This window comes from Neoarius graeffei, chromosome 1, assembly GCF_027579695.1.
Source record: "Neoarius graeffei isolate fNeoGra1 chromosome 1, fNeoGra1.pri, whole genome shotgun sequence".
In the NCBI taxonomy this organism is placed as follows: Eukaryota; Metazoa; Chordata; class Actinopteri; order Siluriformes; family Ariidae; genus Neoarius; species Neoarius graeffei.
This window is the reverse complement of record NC_083569.1, coordinates 109,818,911-109,840,832: the sequence shown is the minus strand read 5'-3', so window position 1 is coordinate 109,840,832 and position 21,922 is coordinate 109,818,911. Positions and strand designations below refer to the sequence as shown.

Genomic DNA, 21,922 nt, shown 5'->3' with positions numbered 1-21,922 from the left:
ATGCACATTTTTGTTACAATGCTACTTGATCATAGATAATTAAGGGATCCCCGTAGATTTTCAATCTATCATATACCTATGGAATCTGGAACAAAACAGTTTAACTTGCATGTTGAACTTTAAGGTGAAATTTAAAATGTGTATACATTAATACTATTTAGGTCAGAAATCATTGAAACACTGGTAAAATCTATCCTATAATCATGTATCTAAAACCTCTCAGAGACCCTGAAAATGCACCTGAGAGCATCTATTTTCAAAAAATTTTCGGGGGGGTATGCCCCCGGATCCCCTAGTATCGCTTCGTGCCGTTGGCACTCAGTTGTCTGTGTATTATCATGCCAGAATTTAGGGCTTTCATTTTTTTTCTGGGGAAAACACTGCTGAAACATGCAGGCATCACAGATCCATGTAATTTACCCACAAACGTATTTATTTATTATTTATTCTGCACCTCTCTCTCTCTCTCTCTCTCTCTCTCTGTGTGCGAGCATACGTCTGTTCACTGCTTCAGATGGATTAAATGCAGAGGAGAAATTTTGCTGTGCTTGAGCATATATGTGGCAAAAATAAAGACTTCTTCTTTTTCTTCATTTACCCACAAATGTATTTATTCCACTCGAAATGCGTACAGCAAACCAGCTACAGGATTTGGGACACTGCAACATCCTGAATTGTTTAGTATTTGTGACTTCTAAATACACCGGAGATGCTAAAGGTTTACAAAAGTACAGATGCCTACCAGTATTTCGAGGCAGGTTTTGTGCATGCCAGAATGCTATGGGAAATTCCTGAGAAAGAAAAATTGCTTATTATGACAAAGGTAAGCTCAAATGTGGACTTCTAATTGTAATAAACATGTCATGGCCTAGATCTAGCATATTTTTCAACCACCTGGCCGAAGTGAAGCGCCATCTAGTTGGAGTAGTTTTTTCACTTCGTACTTTTTACTCTTACTCAAGTAATTAATTGGACGACTATTTTTTACTTGAGTAATATTATTCTAAAGTAACAATACTCTTACTTGAGTACAATTTTTGGCTACTCTACCCACCTCTGCTTACCACCAACCATGAGCAGCAACTTCCTCTTGACAGTTTGTTTTATCTTCCACTATAACCTGACAATGTGTTTTTTTGCCTAGCTGCAGCTTATTCAGTAATTTTCATTGGCTGATTTCTCATGATCGCTTCCTGTGGGTTCTTACGGAGTATTTAGTCAGTTGAGTTCTTGTTCTATCACCAGTCTTTCTTGGGCATCCCTGAAACACAGGTATGTTAAATTTATATTTTCTCTGATATAATTTCTCTGGTGGTTAATAAATTATTATTATATAGAGGTTGTCTCTTGCATTTTATGATATTTTGGTCCCTCCTAGATTAAGTGCTCTTTCTAGGTAAATTGAATAGAATAGAATAGAAACACTTTTAATGCCAGGTGTGTGGACACACACGAGGAATTTGACTCCGGTTCACTTAGCTCTCATCGTACAGAAACAGATAAAAAAGCATATACGGGTGATTCTTAGACTACGGGTACTTTTATGTTATTTGGTCATATTTTAAAAAATGCTTATAATTTTGGACAAATTCCATTTTCTTTGTCACACTACCAATGAACCCCCCCCCCCCCCCCCCCCAATCTGTCCCTCTGAGTTACATGTTGATCCTGGGATTGAGATGCTGGCCTCTTCTGCCCCTCGGACCTGCTTGGTCCATCCTGGTGCCCTGTGTCTGGTCGGAGTTTTATCGCCCCACTCCTGTGAAGGACGGCCCCATGAGGACAGTTGAGGGTTATACCTGTTAAAACTATTAATATTATAGTCAGGCTGTCTGTTGTTGCCCAAATGAGGATGGGTTCCCTTTTGAGTCTGGTTCCTCTCGAGGTTTCTTCCTCATGTCGTCTGAGGGAGTTTTTCCTTGCCACCGTCGCCACAGGCTTGCTCATTGGGGATAGATTAGGGATAAAATTAGTTCATGTTTTAAGTCGTTCAAATTCTGTAAAGCTGCTTTGCGACAATGTTTATTGTTAAAAGCGCTGTACAAATAAACTTGATTTGATTTGACTTAAAAATTTTTTACTAGCTTTCTATTATGATTTTTTCATACTTTTCAACCTCCTGGAAGGTGTCAAAATCACTGTTTTGTCCTTGTCGCACACCCAGACTTTTAAACTAAAAGACTGAAAATAAAGTTTAAGAATATGACTTAGCTGGTAATTATTAATGTACTTGTATTAAATAATAGTCACATAAATACAATGTCATATAATATTTCATTTGAGTCCATCATTAATATATTTTTTTATACAAAATATACCTGTCGCACAGTATTGGTGTCATTTCCACCACAACACTGTAATGTCCCTTTAAAAAGTTTGTGAGAAAGATTGTTTGTGTGGTTACCATGGAAATCTACACTGACATCAGAGCACATGTCGAACACGGAGGGCATTTAAATTTTCATTAAAAACTACTGAAGAAAAATCAAGGTAAATATTGCTTGATCAGTAAATACATTTATTGTACGTCATTTCCAAACATGCATAGGCGGTTTTAAACGGGGGCCAGTGCCCCTGTAAAATTGCTCCTGGCCCCTGTTGTGGCCCCTGTGCTGAACAGATAATAAGATTTATTAATTTCGACGTGCGCTGGCTCGAAGATCGGAACTGACATGACGGAGTGTTCTACACGGACTCCTTAAAGCGCTGCACGCACACTGTCACCTGCAGCAGAAAGGTCAGCGTGAATTGTAAACTTCGGACTTGAGAAATAACAGCTGCAGCCCTGCAAGGACTAGGCTACTGCAAAGAGGCGAAGGTAAGGAAAATTATTCAATTTCGTAACGTCAGTGTTTGCACATATCCGTGTTTTACTGTTGTTGTTCACTACAATAATAAATCCGTTTTATTGCGCTTTCTTAAAAGTGCGTTGCACAGCAATAAGTAGCCTAACTTAATATTTTTGGGAAATGGGTAAAATAACCGACAGTGTTTAACCTGCTTGTAAAACTTTAATGGCCTTTTGATATGTAGAGGCTACATTCCTCTCCGTTTACTTTTTAGTATAGACCTACTGTAGGCTATCATCATAGAAAGGAGCAAGAAGGACATTATGTCCTTTTTTGCCCCTGTTGGCAAAAAGCAACATAGAGAGAGTAAGGAATATAAAGATTATGAAAGAGGAGAGAGAGCCAGAGGTGGAGAGAGAGCCAGAGGTGGTGGTTGGAGAGGTGGAAAGTGAGGCATCTGAAAGGCAATCTGAGAGTGAGGATGAAGACATTCAGGATCAGATTGAGGGACAGAATGAGGGACAACCCAACGAGTCATTGGGACAACCAGATTCACCATGCATATCAAGTACAGCACCATCAGGTTTGTGATGTTGAATAAATGTGTGTGTGTGTGAGCAGTTTCGGCCTATAGCCTACCCTGAAAGTGTGAAGTCTGAATAATAATTAATAAATATAAAATAAAAATAATAGATATAATAATAAATTGATAAATAAATGAATAATGATAGATAAATGTTGTTCTCAGTCGCACTCTCATATTTACTGTATTCATCTTTCTCCAGATATCAGCAAGTGCTTGGACGACACTCCAGTGCAGCCACGTCTGAAGAAAAGGTTCATTGTGTGCAAAAATAGAAATCTTATTTTACAAAAAAGAGAAACATGGTTTTAAGATTTATTGAGCACAATTTATTTTATGTTTAGGCTATTGAGGTATTTCACCTGACGTCACAGGGTCACGTGACGCCCCGGTGTCCGCCATTTTGAAGGTCAAGCTAGCTAATGTCAACAACATAGTAGCTAGTATGTTACTGTAGCAATGTTTACGTTCAGTCATTTGGATGACTGTTAAAACCTTTCAGTCTCAAGTTTTTCCTTTACTGTATTTACTAGTTTACTGTAATTATGATCTAGCAGCTATTTACACCGGATCCAGTGTAAATAGCTGCCGGAGCGCGCTCCGGCTTGCTCCCCCTCAAATTAAGCAGCGCACTCCGGCTTGCTCCTGGAGTGCTCCGGCCGAGGTTCCGGAGCGCGCTCCGGCTTGCTCCCCCTCAAATTAAGCAGCACGCTCCGGCTTGCTCCCGGAGTGCGCTGCTTAATTTGAGGGGGAGCAAGCCGGAGCGCGCTCCGGCAGCTATTTACACTGGATCCGGTCTAAATAGCTGCCGGATCATAATTACAGTAAACTAGTAAATACAGTAAAGGAAAAACTTGAGACTGAAAGGTTTTAACAGTCATCCAAATGACTGAACGTAAGCATTGCTACAGTAACATACTAGCTACTATGTTGTTGACATTAGCTAGTGCTAACAGCTAGCTGCTAGTGCACTGCTACAACACAGACACCGACCCTAATAACACAGTTCTTAGTCATTGGCTGGTAACAGCAAATTTATAACGGGCCATGTCTCAACAGACTAAGAAGTTATTTCAATGACATTTAATAACATTTTGTTTATCCTGAGGACCGAAAGTAAATGAAAATGTGAACAAACCTTAGCTGTAATAAGATGGTGACCACCGGCTCCAGGGACGACCCGCTGATGTAGGCATGTTACCCAGCCTGACACAAAATATTTGTAGGCATCCAAACTCTTATACGCTTTCAGATCAATACCTGTGTATGGCGATGGGTTTTTAACGACATAGGTATACAGATCATGTGGGCCGAAGTCAGGTAAAGACGAGGGCTTCGTGTACTTCCATACGTCAGTGAACAATCCTGGTGGAAGCAGGTAAACGTCGTTCTCTAAGCCTGCTAACCTCAATTTTTGCAAATACCTTTCCCTCTGCTCGCCCTGTAAATGCCCTACGTCGCTGGATAGTGAAGGTGTTTTCTGCATCTCGCTCCTTTTTCTTTTATGTTTTTCGTTTGTCGCCTTCCTCGCATTCAAACTGATTCGAGCTGTGACGTCCAAAATGGCAGCCTCACATGACTTGGTCACGTGGGTGAAAAACCTCAATTGAGACAGAATGTTTATCTCATTGTATTTATGCTCAATGTATTTTGTTTTGGTTTTAAATAAACTAAACAAAAATTTTGAACGCTTAAATATTGGCATGTTTTGTCCATATGTGCCCCCCTGAAAAAACACTGGCCCCACCTTGGCCCCCCTAGTAATTTTGGTCTACAACCGCCACTGCACACATGCTGTACTGTCATGGGTGTTTTTAAAGAGATGAAAATTTTAAGTTAAATAAGAGTATCTTGCATACATGAAATGGTAAGTATTAATTCAAAGCTAATCAGTGAAGTCATCTTCCTTTTTTTCACAAAAAAGTGTAGAAATGTCATTTCCACCACGGTCATTTCCACCACACTGCTCTCTGTGGTGGAAAAGACAGTATTCATACTCTCTCTCTCTCATACACTCACTCTCTCACACTCTCAGTATCTCACTCTCTCTCTCACACAGTACACTCACTCTCTCATACACACTCTCTCTCATACTCTCATACACTCACTCTCTCACACTCTCAGTATCTCACTCTCTCTCTCACACAGTACACTCACTCTCTCATACACACTCTCTCTCATACTCTCATACACTCACTCTCTCTCGCTCTCTCATATACTCTCTCATATACTCTCTCTCTCATACACTGTCACTCTCTCTTTCATACAGTACACTCACTCACTCTCTCATACACACTCTCTCTCATACGCTCATACACTCACTCATACACTCACTCTCTCTCTCTCATACACTCTCACACACACACTTATAGGCCTAGACTGTTACACCCATGTAAGCCCCCTTCAGGTTCAGCATTGTGGGCGTTGATACCCTGTTTTTAAGACCCTCTGTTAGGTCATCTTTCTATTAGTAGGCAGTTCCATGATGTTCCATGATACAAATCATACAATTTCAGGAGTTAGTTACAGTTTCAAGTACAGAGTGTTCATTTAAGAGACCAATTAGAAATTTTCAGAATCCACTTTTTAATATTTCTGCCTTAAGCCATAGGTTTAATGAGTTATTTGCAGCCTATGAACTGTACTCATTCATGTTTGAGACATCAAGTCAAACTGTTTGATGAAATTCAGATATTGGCTTGGCACTAAACTAAAAACAGGTGTGTTTAATTATTTTGTGAACTGTGAAATGAGTTTTATCTCATCTCATCTCATTATCTCTAGCCGCTTTATCCTTCTACAGGGTCGCAGGCAAGCTGGAGCCTATCCCAGCTGACTACGGGCGAAAGGCGGGGTACACCCTGGACAAGTCGCCAGGTCATCACAGGGCTGACACATAGACACAGACAACCATTCACACTCACATTCACACCTACGGTCAATTTAGAGTCACCAGTTAACCTAACCTGCATGTCTTTGGACTGTGGGGGAAACCGGAGCACCCGGAGGAAACCCACGCGGACACGGGGAGAACATGCAAACTCCGCACAGAAAGGCCCTCGCCGGCCCCGGGGCTCGAACCCAGGACCTTCTTGCTGTGAGGCGACAGCGCTAACCACTACACCACCGTGCCGCCAAATGAGTTTTATAATTTTTCTAATAAATATACTTTTATGTCAATTCATTGTCATTTCCACAACACCTGGTCATTTCCATCACCACACATTTTTTGAAAATATTCAAACAGTTCTCATCACACATTAAAACTATATGCACAGTTTCTGAGATCTTGTGTTATTTAACATAAAAAATAATGCTATTTATTTTCTAACAAGGTCCTACCCAAACCAACGTTAAGTTTCCCTCTGTGACAGGTGTTCAATACAGCATTTGGTCCATAGGACAGTTAATTTATCTCATTTAAAAATGCATGGTTGTTTTATATCATGGACAAATGGGTAAAGTTACTTACAAACATGATCCTAAACAATTATTAAATGGTGTAATTTATTCTACTTTTACTTTACAGTTGTAGATTGAGATGTGGTGGAAATGACGTTTCTTCACTGCGGGTCAGATAAAATGTCAAAAATAACAATTTGTCTTGTAATCTAAGTTTGAACTCTTACATATCTTAAAACTAGGTATGTTATTTAAATGTATGATACTGAATTAGGTAAATTTTGAAAAAGTTTTTTTTCATCAACTTCACAATGGTAAAAGTGCCCCTAGTTGAAGAAACGCCCATACACAAACAAACAAGCAAACAACAACAACAAAAATAGGTGCATAGTGCAAAGTAATCCAGGTAAGTCAAGTATGGAATAGTTAAATAAATATAAATTATACAGTGAGCACAGAATGATGGTATAAGGGTTCAGATATTTTACAAGTGATATTACTGATATATGAATCTGGATTTTAGCTGTTCATCACAGAAAGGATTTCCCTTTTGGTGCAATATGGTGCATAGTGCAAAGATGAATAGTCAATTTAAATAAGTTAAAAATAAATAAATAATAATTAAAAATATATATATATAATATATATATACACACACACACAGTGGTGCTTGAAAGTTTGTGAACCCTTTAGAATTTTCTATATTTCTGCATAAATATGACCTAAAACATCATCAGATTTTCACACAAGTCCTAAAAGTAGATAAAGAGAACCCAGTTAAACAAATGAGACGAAAATATTATACTTGGTCATTTATGTATTGAGGAAAATGATCCAATATTACATATCTGTGAGTGGCAAAAGTATGTGAACCTCTAGGATTAGCAGTTAATTTGAAGGTGAAATTAGAGTCAGGTGTTTTCAATCAATGGGATGACAATCAGGTGTGAGTGGGCACCCTGTTTTATTTAAAGAACAGGGATCTATCAAAGTATGATCTTCACAACACATGTTTGTGGAAGTGTATCATGGCACGAACACAGGAGATTTCTGAGGACCTCAGAAAAAGCATTGTTGATGCTCATCAGGCTGGAAAAGGTTACAAAACCATCTCTAAAGAGTTTGGACTCCACCAATCCACAGTCAGACAGATTGTGTACCAATGGAGGAAATTCAAGACCAGTGTTACCCTCCCCAGGAGTGGTCAACCAACAAAGATCACTCCAAGAGCAAGGCATGTAATAGTCGGCGAGGTCAGAAAGGACCCCAGGGTAACTTCTAAGCAACTGAAGGCCTCTCTCACATTGGCTAATGTCAATGTTCATGAGTCCACCATCAGAAGAACACTGAACAACAATGGTGTGCATGGCAGGGCTGCAAGGAAAAAGCCACTGCTCTCCAAAAAGAACATTGCTGCTCGTCTGCAGTTTGCTAAAGATCACGTGGACAAACCAGAAGGCTATTGGAAAAATGTTTTGTGGACGGATGAGACCAAAATAGAACTTTTTGGTTTAAATGACAATGTTATGTTTGGAGAAAGGAAAAGACTGCATTCCAGCATAAGAACCTTATCCCATCTGTGAAACATGGTGGTGGTAGTGTCATGGTTTGGGCCTGTTTTGCTGCATCTGGGCCAGGACGGCTTGCCATCATCTATGGAACAATGAATTCTGAATTATACCAGCGAATTCTAAAGGAAAATGTCAGGACATCTGTCCATGAACTGAATCTCAAGAGAAGGTGGGTCATGCAGCAAGACAACGACCCTAAGCACACGAGTCGTTCTACCAAAGAATGGTTAAAGAAGAATAAAGTGAATGTTTTGGAATGGCCGAGTCAAAGTCCTGAGCTTAATCCAATCGAAATGTTGTGGAAGGACCTGAAGCGAGCAGTTCATGTGAGGAAACCCACCAATATCCCAGAGTTGAAGCTGTTCTGTATGGAGGAATGGGCTAAAATTCCTCCAAGCCGGTGTGCAGGACTGATCAACAGTTACCGGAAACGTTTAGTTGCAGTTATTGCTGCACAAGGGGGTCACACCAGATACTGAAAGCAAAGGTTCACATACTTTTGCCGCTCACAGATATATAATATTGGATCATTTTTCTCAATAAATAAATGACCAAGTATAATATTTTTGTCTCATTTGTTTAACTGGGTTCTTTTTATCTACTTTTAGGACTTGTGTGAAAATCTGATGATGTTTTAGGTCATATTTATGCAGAAATATAGAAAATTCTAAAAGGTTCACAAACTTTCAAACACCACTGTAAATATATATATAGACACACAGACACACACACACATATATATATATATATATAAAAGTCACAGTGAGCACAGAATGACAGTATAAGTACAGATATTTTGCAAGTGATATTACTGATATATGAATCTGGATTTTAGCTGTTCATCACAGAGACAGCCTGAGGGAAGAAACTATTCTTGTGTCTGGTTGTTTTAGCATACAGAGATCTATATCGCCTCCCTGAGGGGAGAAGATTAAACAGATTGTGACCAGGGTGTGATGGGTCCACAGAGATGTTACCTGCCCGTTTCCTGACTCTGGACAAGTATAAGTCTTGGATGGAGGGCAGGTTGACACCAATAATTTTCTCTGCAGTCCTTATTGTCCGTTGCAGTCTGTTCTTCTGTTTGGTGACCGATCCAAACCAAACAGTGATGGAAGAGCAAAGAACAGACTGAATGATGGCAGAGTAGAATTGTGTCAGCAGCTCCTTAGGCAGGTTGAGCTTCCTGAGCTGGCGCAGAAAGTACAACCTCTGCTTCAGAGAATACAGAGAATGTTTAAAATCAATATGTCTGGCAATCAACAAATGCTGTATGCTTGTAAACAACATAATTGTTATGGGTTAAACTGGGAGCCCAACACATGTGGAAAGTGAATAATTTTAATCAAGTAAAGTGTCATTACACAGGCTGATGAAACTGGCTGTTAAAGTCGAAACTGTTTGTTTGTGTGGCATGTAAATAACAATCCGACTTGATACCAACAACTGGTGTTCATTAAGGTCGCAAAGACATTATTAAATAATATCAAACTGTGCTAATGTTGCACCGAGTCTTGCTTGTGAAGCACCTGCAAAGTTTAGCAGCCCACTAACCAATAAGCAAAACTACGGAAGCGTATTGCTGCCACACTCAAAAAAAAAATTGGCTTAGTATCAAGTAATTACATGAAAACTTTGTTAGGGGTTGTTTTACAATCAGGATACAAAGTTTGTGTCACAGGGGTCCAAAATTCAAATTGATTCAAAGTGGTTCTTGTACCAGTTTTTAAGTGAAGGACAAGTTAAAGAACAGATTTCAGGTAATTTTTTGACATATGTGTATGGTAGTTTTGTGTAATCTGCTATAAGATGGGAGAAACAAATGAAGTGATTCTCGGAGAGGACTTTTTTTTGACAATTCAGAATCCACTACTTCCATAGCGCTTTTAAATATAAGGCTGTAAGCTTTGTGTTAGTTGTCTCTAATATTTATGTCCCAATATCTTGACCACATTTTAGAATGAAAATAATAATTTTAGATATGTTATTTTATATTGAAAAATTAGCTGTCTCGGAGAGGACTTTTTTTTTGACACAATTACATACTAATTTGATCAAAATAGTTTGAAAACTTACTGGCATTCAACATTAAAACTTAACTATGTTTCCAATTATATGGAACCAAATATGTGTTTTATGGTATAAAGAATGATTTAAGTGCATCTCTTTTGGAGCTACCTGTGGTCAAAAAAGCACTTTTTCTAAATGACATGAATAATTTTGCTAAATATGACATATATTGCCATACATTCACCAAAAATAACGTTATCACCAAATTTTTTTTTTTTTGCACGGTAAATAGAGTTATCACAGGGCTACAATAAACAACCAAGTTTATTTAGTCAAGCCTTTTGATATTGAAGATAAGTGTTAAATGTGATTTTTAGCTTGCGTACCCTGATTGTAAAGCAACCCTTATAACAATATCTTATCACGTTTTTACAATATATTTATCATGTAATAACATATCACGTTATTTCATGATATTTTCATGTAATAACGTGAAAACACCTTATCAAGAAATAACGTGAAAGTATGGTTTAACGCAGGGGTTAAAAAAATTTATTTTTTCCATGGGGCCACATGAGAAACAGAAAATTTTGTGGAGGGCCGGACCAAAAGGCTGAACTAAATTCTGCATAATATTAATTGTATTTCTTTATATAAAGCAGTAAATAACATTGTTTTTACAAGCTGCTAAGACTGGTAAGAGTATGGAAAAAACAAGGTTGCCCTACAAAAAATGTCATTTATTCAATCAAATTTCCCAAAACAATGGTTAACAAAATGTGAACGTTTGTACCTTTTTTTTTCAGTCACATTCACCCCAAAACACAGTAAAGACATCACAATATTGTCTTTCTACTCCAAATATCAAGCAAGATACATCATATTATAATAATGATGCCGTGTCGATTCGGTGTAGGTATTGGATCTACAGATCAGCTCGGGCTCCGGCGCCTGCTGGTGACGTCACACTATGTGATTGGCTGGACCGTTTGAAGGATGACAAACAAGTTTGTGGTTGGTCTGGACAAATTATGGAAGTAGTTATCGCGGGATTAGGTTTCGTGGGATTTCATGTCATGTTCATGTCGCGCGCATTGCGTTTTTGTTGAACACAACTTCAAAATAAAAGCAATGCACATTCAGTCCATGCATGGGGTAAAATTATAAAATACGTTTATTTTGTAATTTCTAATTAACCTTACGTGGACCGGTCAGAATGAACCAAAGGGCCGGATGCGGCCCGCGAGTCGTAAAATGCCCAGGTCTGGTTAAACGTCATAGGCTAGGCTACTTCCATTAAAAGCAGACGTCCTAGCCTAGAACACTGTATAACTTTGGTCATAGTTAATAGAGGGAGATGGTTAGGAAGGCCAGCAGACTTCAAAGGACTAACTCTTTGTTCAACGTTGTGACATGTCACATGACATTTGCCGTGCACATGAACCCTGTTTTGCTATTGAAAAGACTATGCATGCGATGTATTTTTTACAGTTTATTGAGAATATTCTAAGAATTTTGGTTTAAAATCAACGTTTTCAAACCGCAACATGCTTATTCTCCTTCATAACGGGTGAAGATCGTTTGAAAGTGGCCTTGAAGATCGCGAAAACACGAAAAACCATCGCGATACGGAGAAGTCTATTTGGTCAGAAGGACAATCAACTGACTAAACTGGATAAATAAACCAAAGTAGATGAATTCAGAACTTGAAGCAAACAGATATGATCGTATATTAGCATGTTGGAGACTGTATGCCAAAGACATCGGAATATTTTAGTGATTAAAGTATACAAATATTGCCATGGAAGTGCACTTGTATACTGAGGAGGAAGCAATTTGCATTACAGCCGTGAATGAAGATTCAAAATGGCGCCTCGGCTCAGTGTTCCCTTCGTCCTCGGTATACAAGTGCACTTCCATGGCAGGAAAAACGCTACATTTTGCCGCCTATGTAGTCCCCTATTAATACAAATTGGAGTCATTCAGGATTCAGCCATGTTTTTGCTCAGTGTTTTTGCTCGACCAAAGCATAGTTAATAGAGGGAGATGGTTAGGAAGGCCAGCAGACTTCAAAGGACCAGCCTTTTGTTTCGATTCTTATGCACCGTTACGTGACCACAACCGTGCACACCGGCCAAACAAACATATAGGACGACAGTGAATTTAGAGATGATTTTGAGTTAAAACTCATTATTTTAGAAGTGAAAGAAAGCTTAAAAACAAAACATTTAAAACTATGGATAAGATGAGTAAAAATAATTTAAAATAAGTCGCAATTATTGTAAAAAACGCCGTCAATTTACATATTTTCTAACGATCATCGTTTTACTATACGGCAATCAAAACCAAATACTGAAGGTTTATCAAAAGAAAAAAAAATCTTTGCCCCAGATTTCCTGGTTGTTATTTCTTTAAGAAGAATAGTAATAAAAGCCAGAATCTTTCAAATCAAGCGATCTGAGAAATAGGGACAATTTGGCATCTCATAGTGGTGAGCTTCAACAGTTCGAAACTGAGTACAAGTCAAAAAATCCTTAAACTGTAAAAAAAAACATCTGAGATTTGATTTTTTTTTTTTTTTACTTCGATTTCAAGAGATAAAATATTGATACTCAATGTTTTGGGACCTTTTATTATCCCAGTAGCTTTTAAAGTACGTACAGCGTTATTCAATTTGTGCTCATAATATTTTCAGTGAGCTTCGCGCTACTTTACTCTTGTTGCGAAATGTAAACAAACACAAGCGAAGCACGAGTAAGACAGCTGCGCATTATCATCTTTATCATTACTCGTAATTAACTGAACATCAAGGAAATCTTGTTCAAATATTAGTAACTATAACTGAAAACTGTCATCACAAAGAGAGTTTGTAAAAGGAAATATCAGTATCTGAGTAAGCAGCCAATCGAGCAATGAACCGGCCGCAGCATCGCGCACATATGCAAACTTTAATAACTAAAATATTCCGATGCCTTTGGGATACAGTCTTCAACATGCTAATATACGATCGTATCTGTTTGCTACAAGTTCTGAATTCATCTATTTTGGTTTATTTATCTAGTTTAGTCAGTTGATTGTCCTTCTGACTGAGTAGACTTCTCCGTATCGCGATGGTTTTTCGTGTTTTCGCGATCTTCAAGGCCACTTTCAAACAATCTTCACCCGTTATGAAGGAGAATAAGCATGTTGCGGTTTGAAAACGTTGATTTTAAACCAAAATTCTTAGAATATTCTCAATAAACTGTAAAAAATACATCGCATGCACAGTCTTTTCGATAGCAAAACAGGGTTCGTGTGCACGGTAAATGTCACGTGACATGTCACAACGTTGAACAAAGAGTTAGTCCTTTGAAGTCTGCCGGCCTTCCTAACCATCTCCCTCTATTAAAGGTCCCCTTGCATCATTTTTTCATTAATTGTGTGGTGGTCTCTAGTATGAATGAATGCCCTGTGAGCCGGTTTTGGTGAAAAAAATGCTGTGGTTCTCCTGTTTCAGGCTGTTCTAGTTTGGTGGAGGAGTGGGTGGCGGGAGAACGACAGGATTTCAGCTCTTACTCATTAATATTCATGACATGTAAATGTGTTACCTCTGATTGGCTAACAGCACTGTGGGTGTCTTACTACGGCGAGAGAGAAGGAACAAACCACGAAGGGAAAAATACCACGTGCTGACGTCATTGATGTGCGACGCGAGAAAATAAGAAAATAAATTCAAAAAATGTTTGGGTTTTTACTGAACAAACAAACGAATAAAATGAATGAGTGACTTAAAAAAAAGGATGCGGGTGTCTGTGTAAAAACTGTTTTGATTGGCTATTATGGTCTCGACATCGATGTTCTGACCAATAACAATGTAGATAACACGAATTTTACATCACATTCAACGAGATTTAACCGAGACTAAAGATGGCGACTTACAAATAATGTGTAAACATCGTTGGAGTTAATAAAGTTTGAACAGCATAAAGGAACATACCCCAACCCCCCGAAATTAATAAAAAAAAATTCTCAACGGATTTGGCACAATATAAAAAGGTCGTTTTTTTACTCAGAAAAAGCAGAAAACTCATCCCTGACTAGCTTGTGACCATGTCATGCATGCTAACGTGGAGAATATGAACATGCTATTTTCTAACAAAAACCTTCAAAAAAAGTTCATGTTTTACTTACAGCTTGTGAGCTGATGGTCGATCGTCTTGACGGTACAGATCCAGGGATTAAAAACAACCTCGAAGCAAAACCACTACTGAAGGCACCGAAGTTTGAAAAGTCACTGTAGTTGAAATGATTAGATCACAGTACTAACGCTGCATTATACTTCGCTGGTGGTGTTCCAAAGATAAATTCCAACCATTTCTTCTTCAGCTCTTCTATCTTGGGCAAGAAATGCAACGTTGATGTGTTACTGCCACAAATAACACAGGCACGAACTTGTTTGGGCATGTTTTCAGCTTGCTGTTAGGTCCTCTTCATTAGCTACTGACGAGATGGGCTCTGCTATCTCTCCTCGCGCTTCAATCCGAACTTTCTTCCCATGGGCGGTCGCAAGCCAAGGTGGGCAAGGCCATGAATGCTAATTTTCGAAGTGACGTCACTTCGTATGGTTTTTTCTGATCCGCTCGTTTTTCCGACTATTTTCTTTCATAAGCGAATACAGGGAATGGGAGTAGAATTACATTTTCACATGCATATGCAACTCGGAGTGAACTATGGTATTTCAAAAAGAGCCAGTATTAAATGTTTTTGGTGGAAGGGCACCTTTAACTATGACCAAAGTTATACAGTAGGCTAGGCTAGGACGTCTGCTTTTAATGGAAGTAGCCTAGCCTATGACGTTAAACCATACTTTCACGTTATTTCTTGATAAGGTGTTTTCACGTTATTACATGAAAATATCATGAAATAACATGATAATTTTGTATCATGAAATTACGTGATAATGTTATTACATGATAAATATATTGTAAAAACATGATAAGATATTGTTATAACAAAGTTTTCACGTAATTATTTGATACTAAGCCAATTTTTTTTTTGGAGTGTGGCAGCAATACGCTTCCGTACAAAACAGCCTCCGCCTTCTGGATCAGAAATTTTTAGTAACTCCCACCTCTCTTTTGAAAACGTCACATACCAAGTACACACATCCGCTGAACTGATTTGGTTTTCGAGGTGGTTCATTTGAAAGCGGTGGCTAAAAACTTTTCTCTGTAGAACCCTGTCTGTCCCTCCCCTCTCTCTCTGGGCTCAAGAAGATAAAAAAGGGCAATAATATAACAACAACCAATCAGAATTCACATACATTCTGTTGGCAAGTAAAATTGTAACCTTTCAACGTGTCAAAGTTGTCGAACCATCGTGCTGTTTTACCGTTAGATCAATCACATAGCTTAAACTAGCATTCTAAACTAGCTACAGATCCCACAGAAGAGAGCCGACTCCCCCTGCCAGCCTCATGGAATGCAGTGTTTAAGGCTCTGTATGTGTTTTACTTCCATTTATGAGGGAAAGGAACATACACCCTCCTGACAGTCAATGCATTATTCGCTTGTAAAACACATTTGCAAATTGGTAGAATGAGTTAATCATCACATGCAAGATTTGCAATTAATCAAATGAATTTATTGTTATTATTATTATTATTATTATTATTATTATTATTATTATTATTATTATTATTCATGAATTACTACAGTTCTGAACTTCAAATGTTAAAAGTCTGGACTTTGGCGAGATGATGGAGACTCTTTTGGTGGAACACAACAGAGCAAAATATTGTGACCCTCTAATGTTGACCTGAAGTTGGCACTGGGTTTATGTCCCCACCAATGTTAATACCAAACCTGATTTGTTTTATTTCTTTAGGTTATTTATTTACATTTTTTATGTTCCACTGTTGAATTGAATAAGTTGACTTAATTAAAAAGTTTACTGTTCTTTGAAAGGGTGTATTTGCATGATCATTATTTTACATACTAGTGGCATAAAATTGTCTTGAAAAGACGTCAACAATAATATTGTTTATCGCAATAATTTCTGAGACAATATATTGTCCAACAAAATTTGTTATCGTGACGGGCCTAGTTGTATTTATAAAAAGTTATAATCTTGGGATAGATCTAATGGATGATGTTTACTTCACAGGTTTTTCTGTTTGCTGGAATCATCAGAAATTTTCATTTCAATTTTTCACGTGTTATTATGGCTACTAGGTGAGTGAACAGCTGAAAATTATAATATGGTTAATTTTATTCATAATTTACCTTTTAAAAATAATTATTTCTGGGGAAAAGACAAAATAAAAAATATTTTATGATATGTTTTTATTACAAATATAGTGGCTAAAATTGTATTAAATTACCAGTAATCAAAACATAAAGCAGAAACTGTCATTGTATTGAAGTGAATTTTCATGAATGTCAATTGCATTTTACAGATTGCAAGAGGCATCGGAGGTTGTACGTGATGTAATCAAGAAGAGTCAATTAATAGCTTCATCTCCTGATGGTCCACCTGCACGATATCGTCTCCTCACAACCAGATGTAATCTTGATCAAGACCGCTCAGTGAGAAAATGGACATTTGGACAGCAAAACGTCAATATGCAAAACAAAATTGTACTGATTGTTGGAGAAACTGGAACAGGCAAAACTACTCTGATCAATGTCATGGTAAATTATAAACTCGGGGTGAAGTTTACAGATGAAGTATGGTTTGAGATTACAGAAGAGGGAGAAAATAATCAAACTTCAGATCAGTCACAAAGTCAAACAACTCAAATCACTGTGTATGAGGTCTTTGCCCAGGACAACCCAATCTGTCTGACCATCATTGACACTCCAGGTTATGGAGACACCAGGGGAACAGATATGGATAAACAGATTGCTGAGAATCTGTACAAACTGTTTCACAATGATAATGGAGTGAAAGTAATCGACTCAGTGTGTCTGGTAGTGAAGGCATCCGAGAATCGACTCTCTGACAGACAGCATTACATCTTTGATGCAGTTTTGTCCTTATTTGGTAAAGACATAGAGAACAACATTGTCATTTTTGTCACTCATTCAGATGGAATGCCTCCAACAAATGTGATGAATGCAATTAAGAGAGCAGGGATTCCCTGCAGGAAAGGTGAAGAAAATGAACCCGAGTGTTTCTTATTCAACAATCGTCAATCTGAGAAAAGGAGCAAAAAGTATAAGAAACCGCTCCAGGCAGCTTGGGAAATGACAGAGGACACATTAAATGACTTCTTTGCCTCCCTGAAAGAAGAGAACAGAAAAAGCTTAGAGCAGACTGATAAGGTTCTGGCTGAGTCCAAACGACTTGAAGCCTGTATTTCGAATCTGCAAGAACGTATTGACTTTGTAGAGTGCAAAAGTAAAGAACTAGCCCAGATTCAGGAAGCCCTTAAGGCAAACCGAGAAAAGATTGAGAGAAATGAAAACTTTACTTTTGAAGTCACCACATATTACAAAGAAAAAGTACCCATTGAAAATGCTTCATGGAAGGACAGAAAGGCCACCAGTTGCTCTCAGTGTGAAGAGAACTGTCATGAGTATGGCTGCTGGGCTGCCTGGAATGCTTCGTGGTGTGAAGTCATGAAAAATAACCACTGCACATCATGTACAGGTAAATGTCACGAAACTAAACATGTCAGAGAGAACAAGAAATATGTTAGACGCAGTAGACAGACCACAATGACATATGATAAGTTCAAAAAACGATTTGAAACTCGCAATAATTCAGCATCAGATATCGAGTGTGATAAAAAGTCCTATGAAAATGTCAAAAAGGAGTTAGAAAGTGACAAGAAACAGGAAGAGGAGATGACAAGCATAGAGAAGAGACTGAGAGAAGAGATAACCAAGAAAGAAAAGGAAAAAGCTGACCTGGTGGAAGAAGCCCACAACGCCATCATGAAACTGTCTGAGATAGCTTTAAAGCCAGACTCTGCTTTCATTGTTCAGGGTCTCGACTTCTTGATCCCTCGTGCTGAAGAAACTGGAAGAGACGTCCTTGCAAATAATCTGAGAGAGCTGAGAAAAATTAAACCTGAATCAGAGGAAAGAGTTAATGCTGCAGCGGGGTACGCAAGGGCAGGTCTCAATAAAATGAAAAATTTTTTCTGGTCAAAATGAATTAAATGTGGCTGTGTAACAGGTAATACAGACGGAATTATAAACATATCAGAATCAAGCGTGCAAGTTTTGTTCAGTTAATGAAATGCGTTGCGTTTATTCATTAATGCTGTTGTTCAAGATTTAATCTTTTACTTTGTTTAGGTAATCATTTAGAACTTTTATTATGATTAATTATGAATGTGTTATGGAGTGCCTGAAGGAACATGGAGGGGGGGAAAGATGTACTTTTGTGAGATCTGATTTTTTATGCAGGTCAAGGAACTTCCAGATCATTTTGGCAACATCTAAACCACAACAATGGAGCGCATACACCAGTGGGTAAGGTTCAGAGAATTTTGACATTGGCCTTAAATATGAAGATATTCAATCCATTTTGTAGATATGGATTTTTTTGTGTGTTTTCACAGCATTCGAATTAAATGCTAATGTTAATGCTAACAGAGCTTCTTAGTGAGGCATTCTGGCAGTGACTTTCACATACAGTGACATCGCGTGCAAACCCTCTAGCAGGAGACAATTTGATTTGTCACACAGTTTAAATATCGTAAATGCTGATTATGCAGCGCAATTTTGAATATATTAGGGCTTGTGCTGGTAAAACAACAGGAAACTCTTACACAAGAAATTTTTAAAGTTGCGTAAACTCTATTTCAGTGTGTGTACATGCTATTTCAGAAATGGACGGTAAAGTTTACGTGAGTTTAGCCTCCACTACAGTCTTGTTTCAATGTTGCCAAACTGACCCGAAAAGTACATTGGCCTCAGTGAAAAACTATGTGAGAGCTCAAATTTCATCGAATTTTACTTTGAGATTGGCCTCAAATATAAATACAGTAAATCAGTGCTTGGCAGTGCTACGGTTTTCACATAAGTGAGAGAAAACTGAAGAGAGTACTAGCGTAAGGGGATACACTCATTGCAGTTTTGATGAACTGGAAGTACACTGACCTAAATAAAATTTCCATTGAATTTTTTCAAGTTTTGAAAATTTTTAAACCTTCAAAGTTTTTCAAAGTCTGAAACAAAAAAAGTATTTTCCTCCCTCCATATCCATAATGTGTTTAACATGTAGCAGGAGTTTTTTTTGTTTTGTTTTATTGTTTTTTTTACCTCCTACATGTATGTACCATATATGAATCTGTACTGTTCATGGATAGATATTTTCCTTTTTCATTTAACTTAATGTAGTTCATTAGATTATATTGTTAATTCCATTATTGCTTGTGTTCTCTGTTTTTCTGATTTTCTCATTAAATATTTGGTAACTGCAGTGTGTCTGAGTCGCCTCTTTCTGAGACTCATCCACATGGATCAAATAACACTGAATCTTCAGTAATTCATAATCCAGATAATTAATACTACTGCTACTATTATTATTATTATTATTATTATTATTGTTACAGGGTAAATGAACAACTTATTTTTGAAAACAAAAATTAAGCTTGTCACACAAATAGTGTTCTATTCCCAGTATTGTATTTACATTCTGTTTCACAAGTTTGAAAAATTACTGAGTAACCTTTAATAATTCAATTATTGCTTGTGTTCTCTGTTTTTTGGACTTTCTTATTAAATATTTGGTAACTGCAGTGTGTCTGAGTCGCCTCTTTCTGAGACTCATCCATATGGATCAAATAACACTGAATCTTCAGTCATTCATAATCCAGATAATTAATACTACTGCTACTACTATTATTATTATTATTATTATTATTATTATTATTATTATTATTATTGTTACAGGGTAAATGAACAACTTATTTTTGAAAGCAAAATTTATTTGCTCAATGGTTAAATTTTCAGCTTGTCACACAAATACAGTATTCTATTCCCAGTATTGTATTTATATTGTTTCACAAGTTTGAAAAATTACTGAGTAACCTTTTAAGCACAAATTTTCATGACATTTTTATCTGTCCAAATGGATTGAACAGATGTCAGAGTCATCACTGCTGATACACGATTTAATCCAGAAGAGTAAATTAATCAATGAAGGCGCTCCTGAATAACATCGTCTTCACACAACCAGAACTGATGAAACGGCTCAGTGAGAAAATGGACTGAACTGAATCAAGAAGTTCCCAGTCAGGAATTTGATCTCCTGATGATCTCACAATGATCTCAACGGTGATCTTGCAGTATGAGAAGTCTATGATCTCACAGTGGGCATGAGTTTGAAATGAGATCACATTCTCATCATGATCTCAAATTCTGATCTCACACTGTGACGTAGTTTTGATATGTACATGATATTAGGCTTAGGGTTATGTCAATATATATAATAAGGGTTTGGTTCAGTGCTGTATATAATCATTTAATTCCTCATTTCCTATACCACGTATCTGTTGCGGATCACGGGTGAGCTGGAGCCAATCCCAACTGACTATGAGTGAGAGGTGGGGTGCACCTCCTTTAGAGGTGTATTTTCGACAAATTATTTCCTCACTGGAAATACAAATTTTAACTTTATCATTCCAGCCTCTATGTTGCCTTCAGTGTCCTCAATCCTGCACAACTTGAGATTCTCGGTTATTTCCCATAATTGGCTGTTGTTCTGTGCCCTCTTTTCATGACTGAAGCACAGATGCAGCTAGATTAAGGAGAACCTGGATTTGATGAAGTACACATGACCATGTCAGACAGCCCTGGCCACTTTAAAGGTGTTGAGGGTTCCGCAGTGATGCTTTTATCCACTATCATTGTAGCATATCTGTTGAAATTCAGCTTGTGTTTTTTCTTGACTGGTGGTTTGTTACACAAAATCAGGTTACATTGAAACACCATTCGATTTACCCTCCCACTTGGATTGACCTTGAAAACCAGCCTTTCTTTCTCTCGATGGTCTGTGACAACACATAATATGCTTGGCTTCCTTGGGGTCATTTGGAATCACTACCACAGAAAAACAATCTTCCTGTCTTGTGCTCAGCCGGAAGCCATGTGTAGCAGAAAAGAAACAGCACCACACCCTGGATTTACTGTACTGTTTACTGTCACAGAAAATGAGGTATAGACCTATTTGTTTGCTTGCTCCTATTTGTTCTCATGTCAGACCATAGAAAATCTACTCACTAAAAACAACTACTCAGTTCTGAGTAGTATTTTACTAATTGATAAGTGTTCACATCATTCAACAAATTTAGTACACTTTCTAGAGAAATGTATTTTGGGAAGAATACAAAGATATATTTTTATACCTCCATCACCAGATAGAGAGTCTATCAGAGACTCTCACACTTTCTCAAGAATGACTGGTTAAATGTTTGTACATTGTGCCTGAAATTGGCATTGGAAACAGCAGATGAACTGATGAGCTTTTGGAATTGAACAAAAGGGGGTCAAGGTCTTTGTTTTCTGAAAACTGTGACTGTGGTGTTTCCTTTTACTTTCTTTTCCTTTCTGACTCACCTAGAAATGAACCAC

At 37.7% G+C, this 21,922-nt stretch overlaps 1 protein-coding gene across 4 annotated transcripts; it reads left to right on the top strand.

Moving 5' to 3' along the window:
- Positions 1-1,197: 1,197 nt before the first annotated feature.
- LOC132889485 (uncharacterized) lies at positions 1,198-19,570 on the top strand. 4 transcript variants are annotated; one of them, XM_060926058.1, is made up of 4 exons: positions 2,766-2,818; positions 3,575-3,626; positions 16,500-16,567; positions 16,792-19,570. In XM_060926058.1, the coding sequence occupies exons 3-4, from the start codon at positions 16,557-16,559 to the stop codon at positions 18,494-18,496; spliced, it is 1,716 nt and encodes a 571-aa protein (XP_060782041.1). In that variant the 5' UTR covers positions 2,766-2,818; positions 3,575-3,626; positions 16,500-16,556; the 3' UTR covers positions 18,497-19,570. The 4 variants fall into 4 exon arrangements, with proteins under 4 accessions (XP_060782031.1, XP_060782050.1, XP_060782041.1 ...); XM_060926039.1 differs by lacking the exon at positions 2,766-2,818 and adding an exon at positions 3,173-3,372; XM_060926048.1 differs by lacking the exons at positions 2,766-2,818; positions 3,575-3,626 and adding an exon at positions 1,198-1,272.
- The last annotated feature ends 2,352 nt before the right edge of the window (positions 19,571-21,922 follow it).

What these genes read in the sequence shown, in the direction of transcription:
- LOC132889485 (XM_060926039.1), top strand. Translation starts at nt 3,347, where the DNA reads ATGCATATCAAGTACAGCACCATCAG. An exon ending in ATCAAGTACAGCACCATCAG is followed by an intron (nt 3,373 to 3,574) that starts GTTTGTGATGTT and finishes ATCTTTCTCCAG; the next exon opens with ATATCAGCAAGTGCTTGGAC. An exon ending in CAGCCACGTCTGAAGAAAAG is followed by an intron (nt 3,627 to 16,499) that starts GTTCATTGTGTG and finishes TTTACTTCACAG; the next exon opens with GTTTTTCTGTTTGCTGGAAT.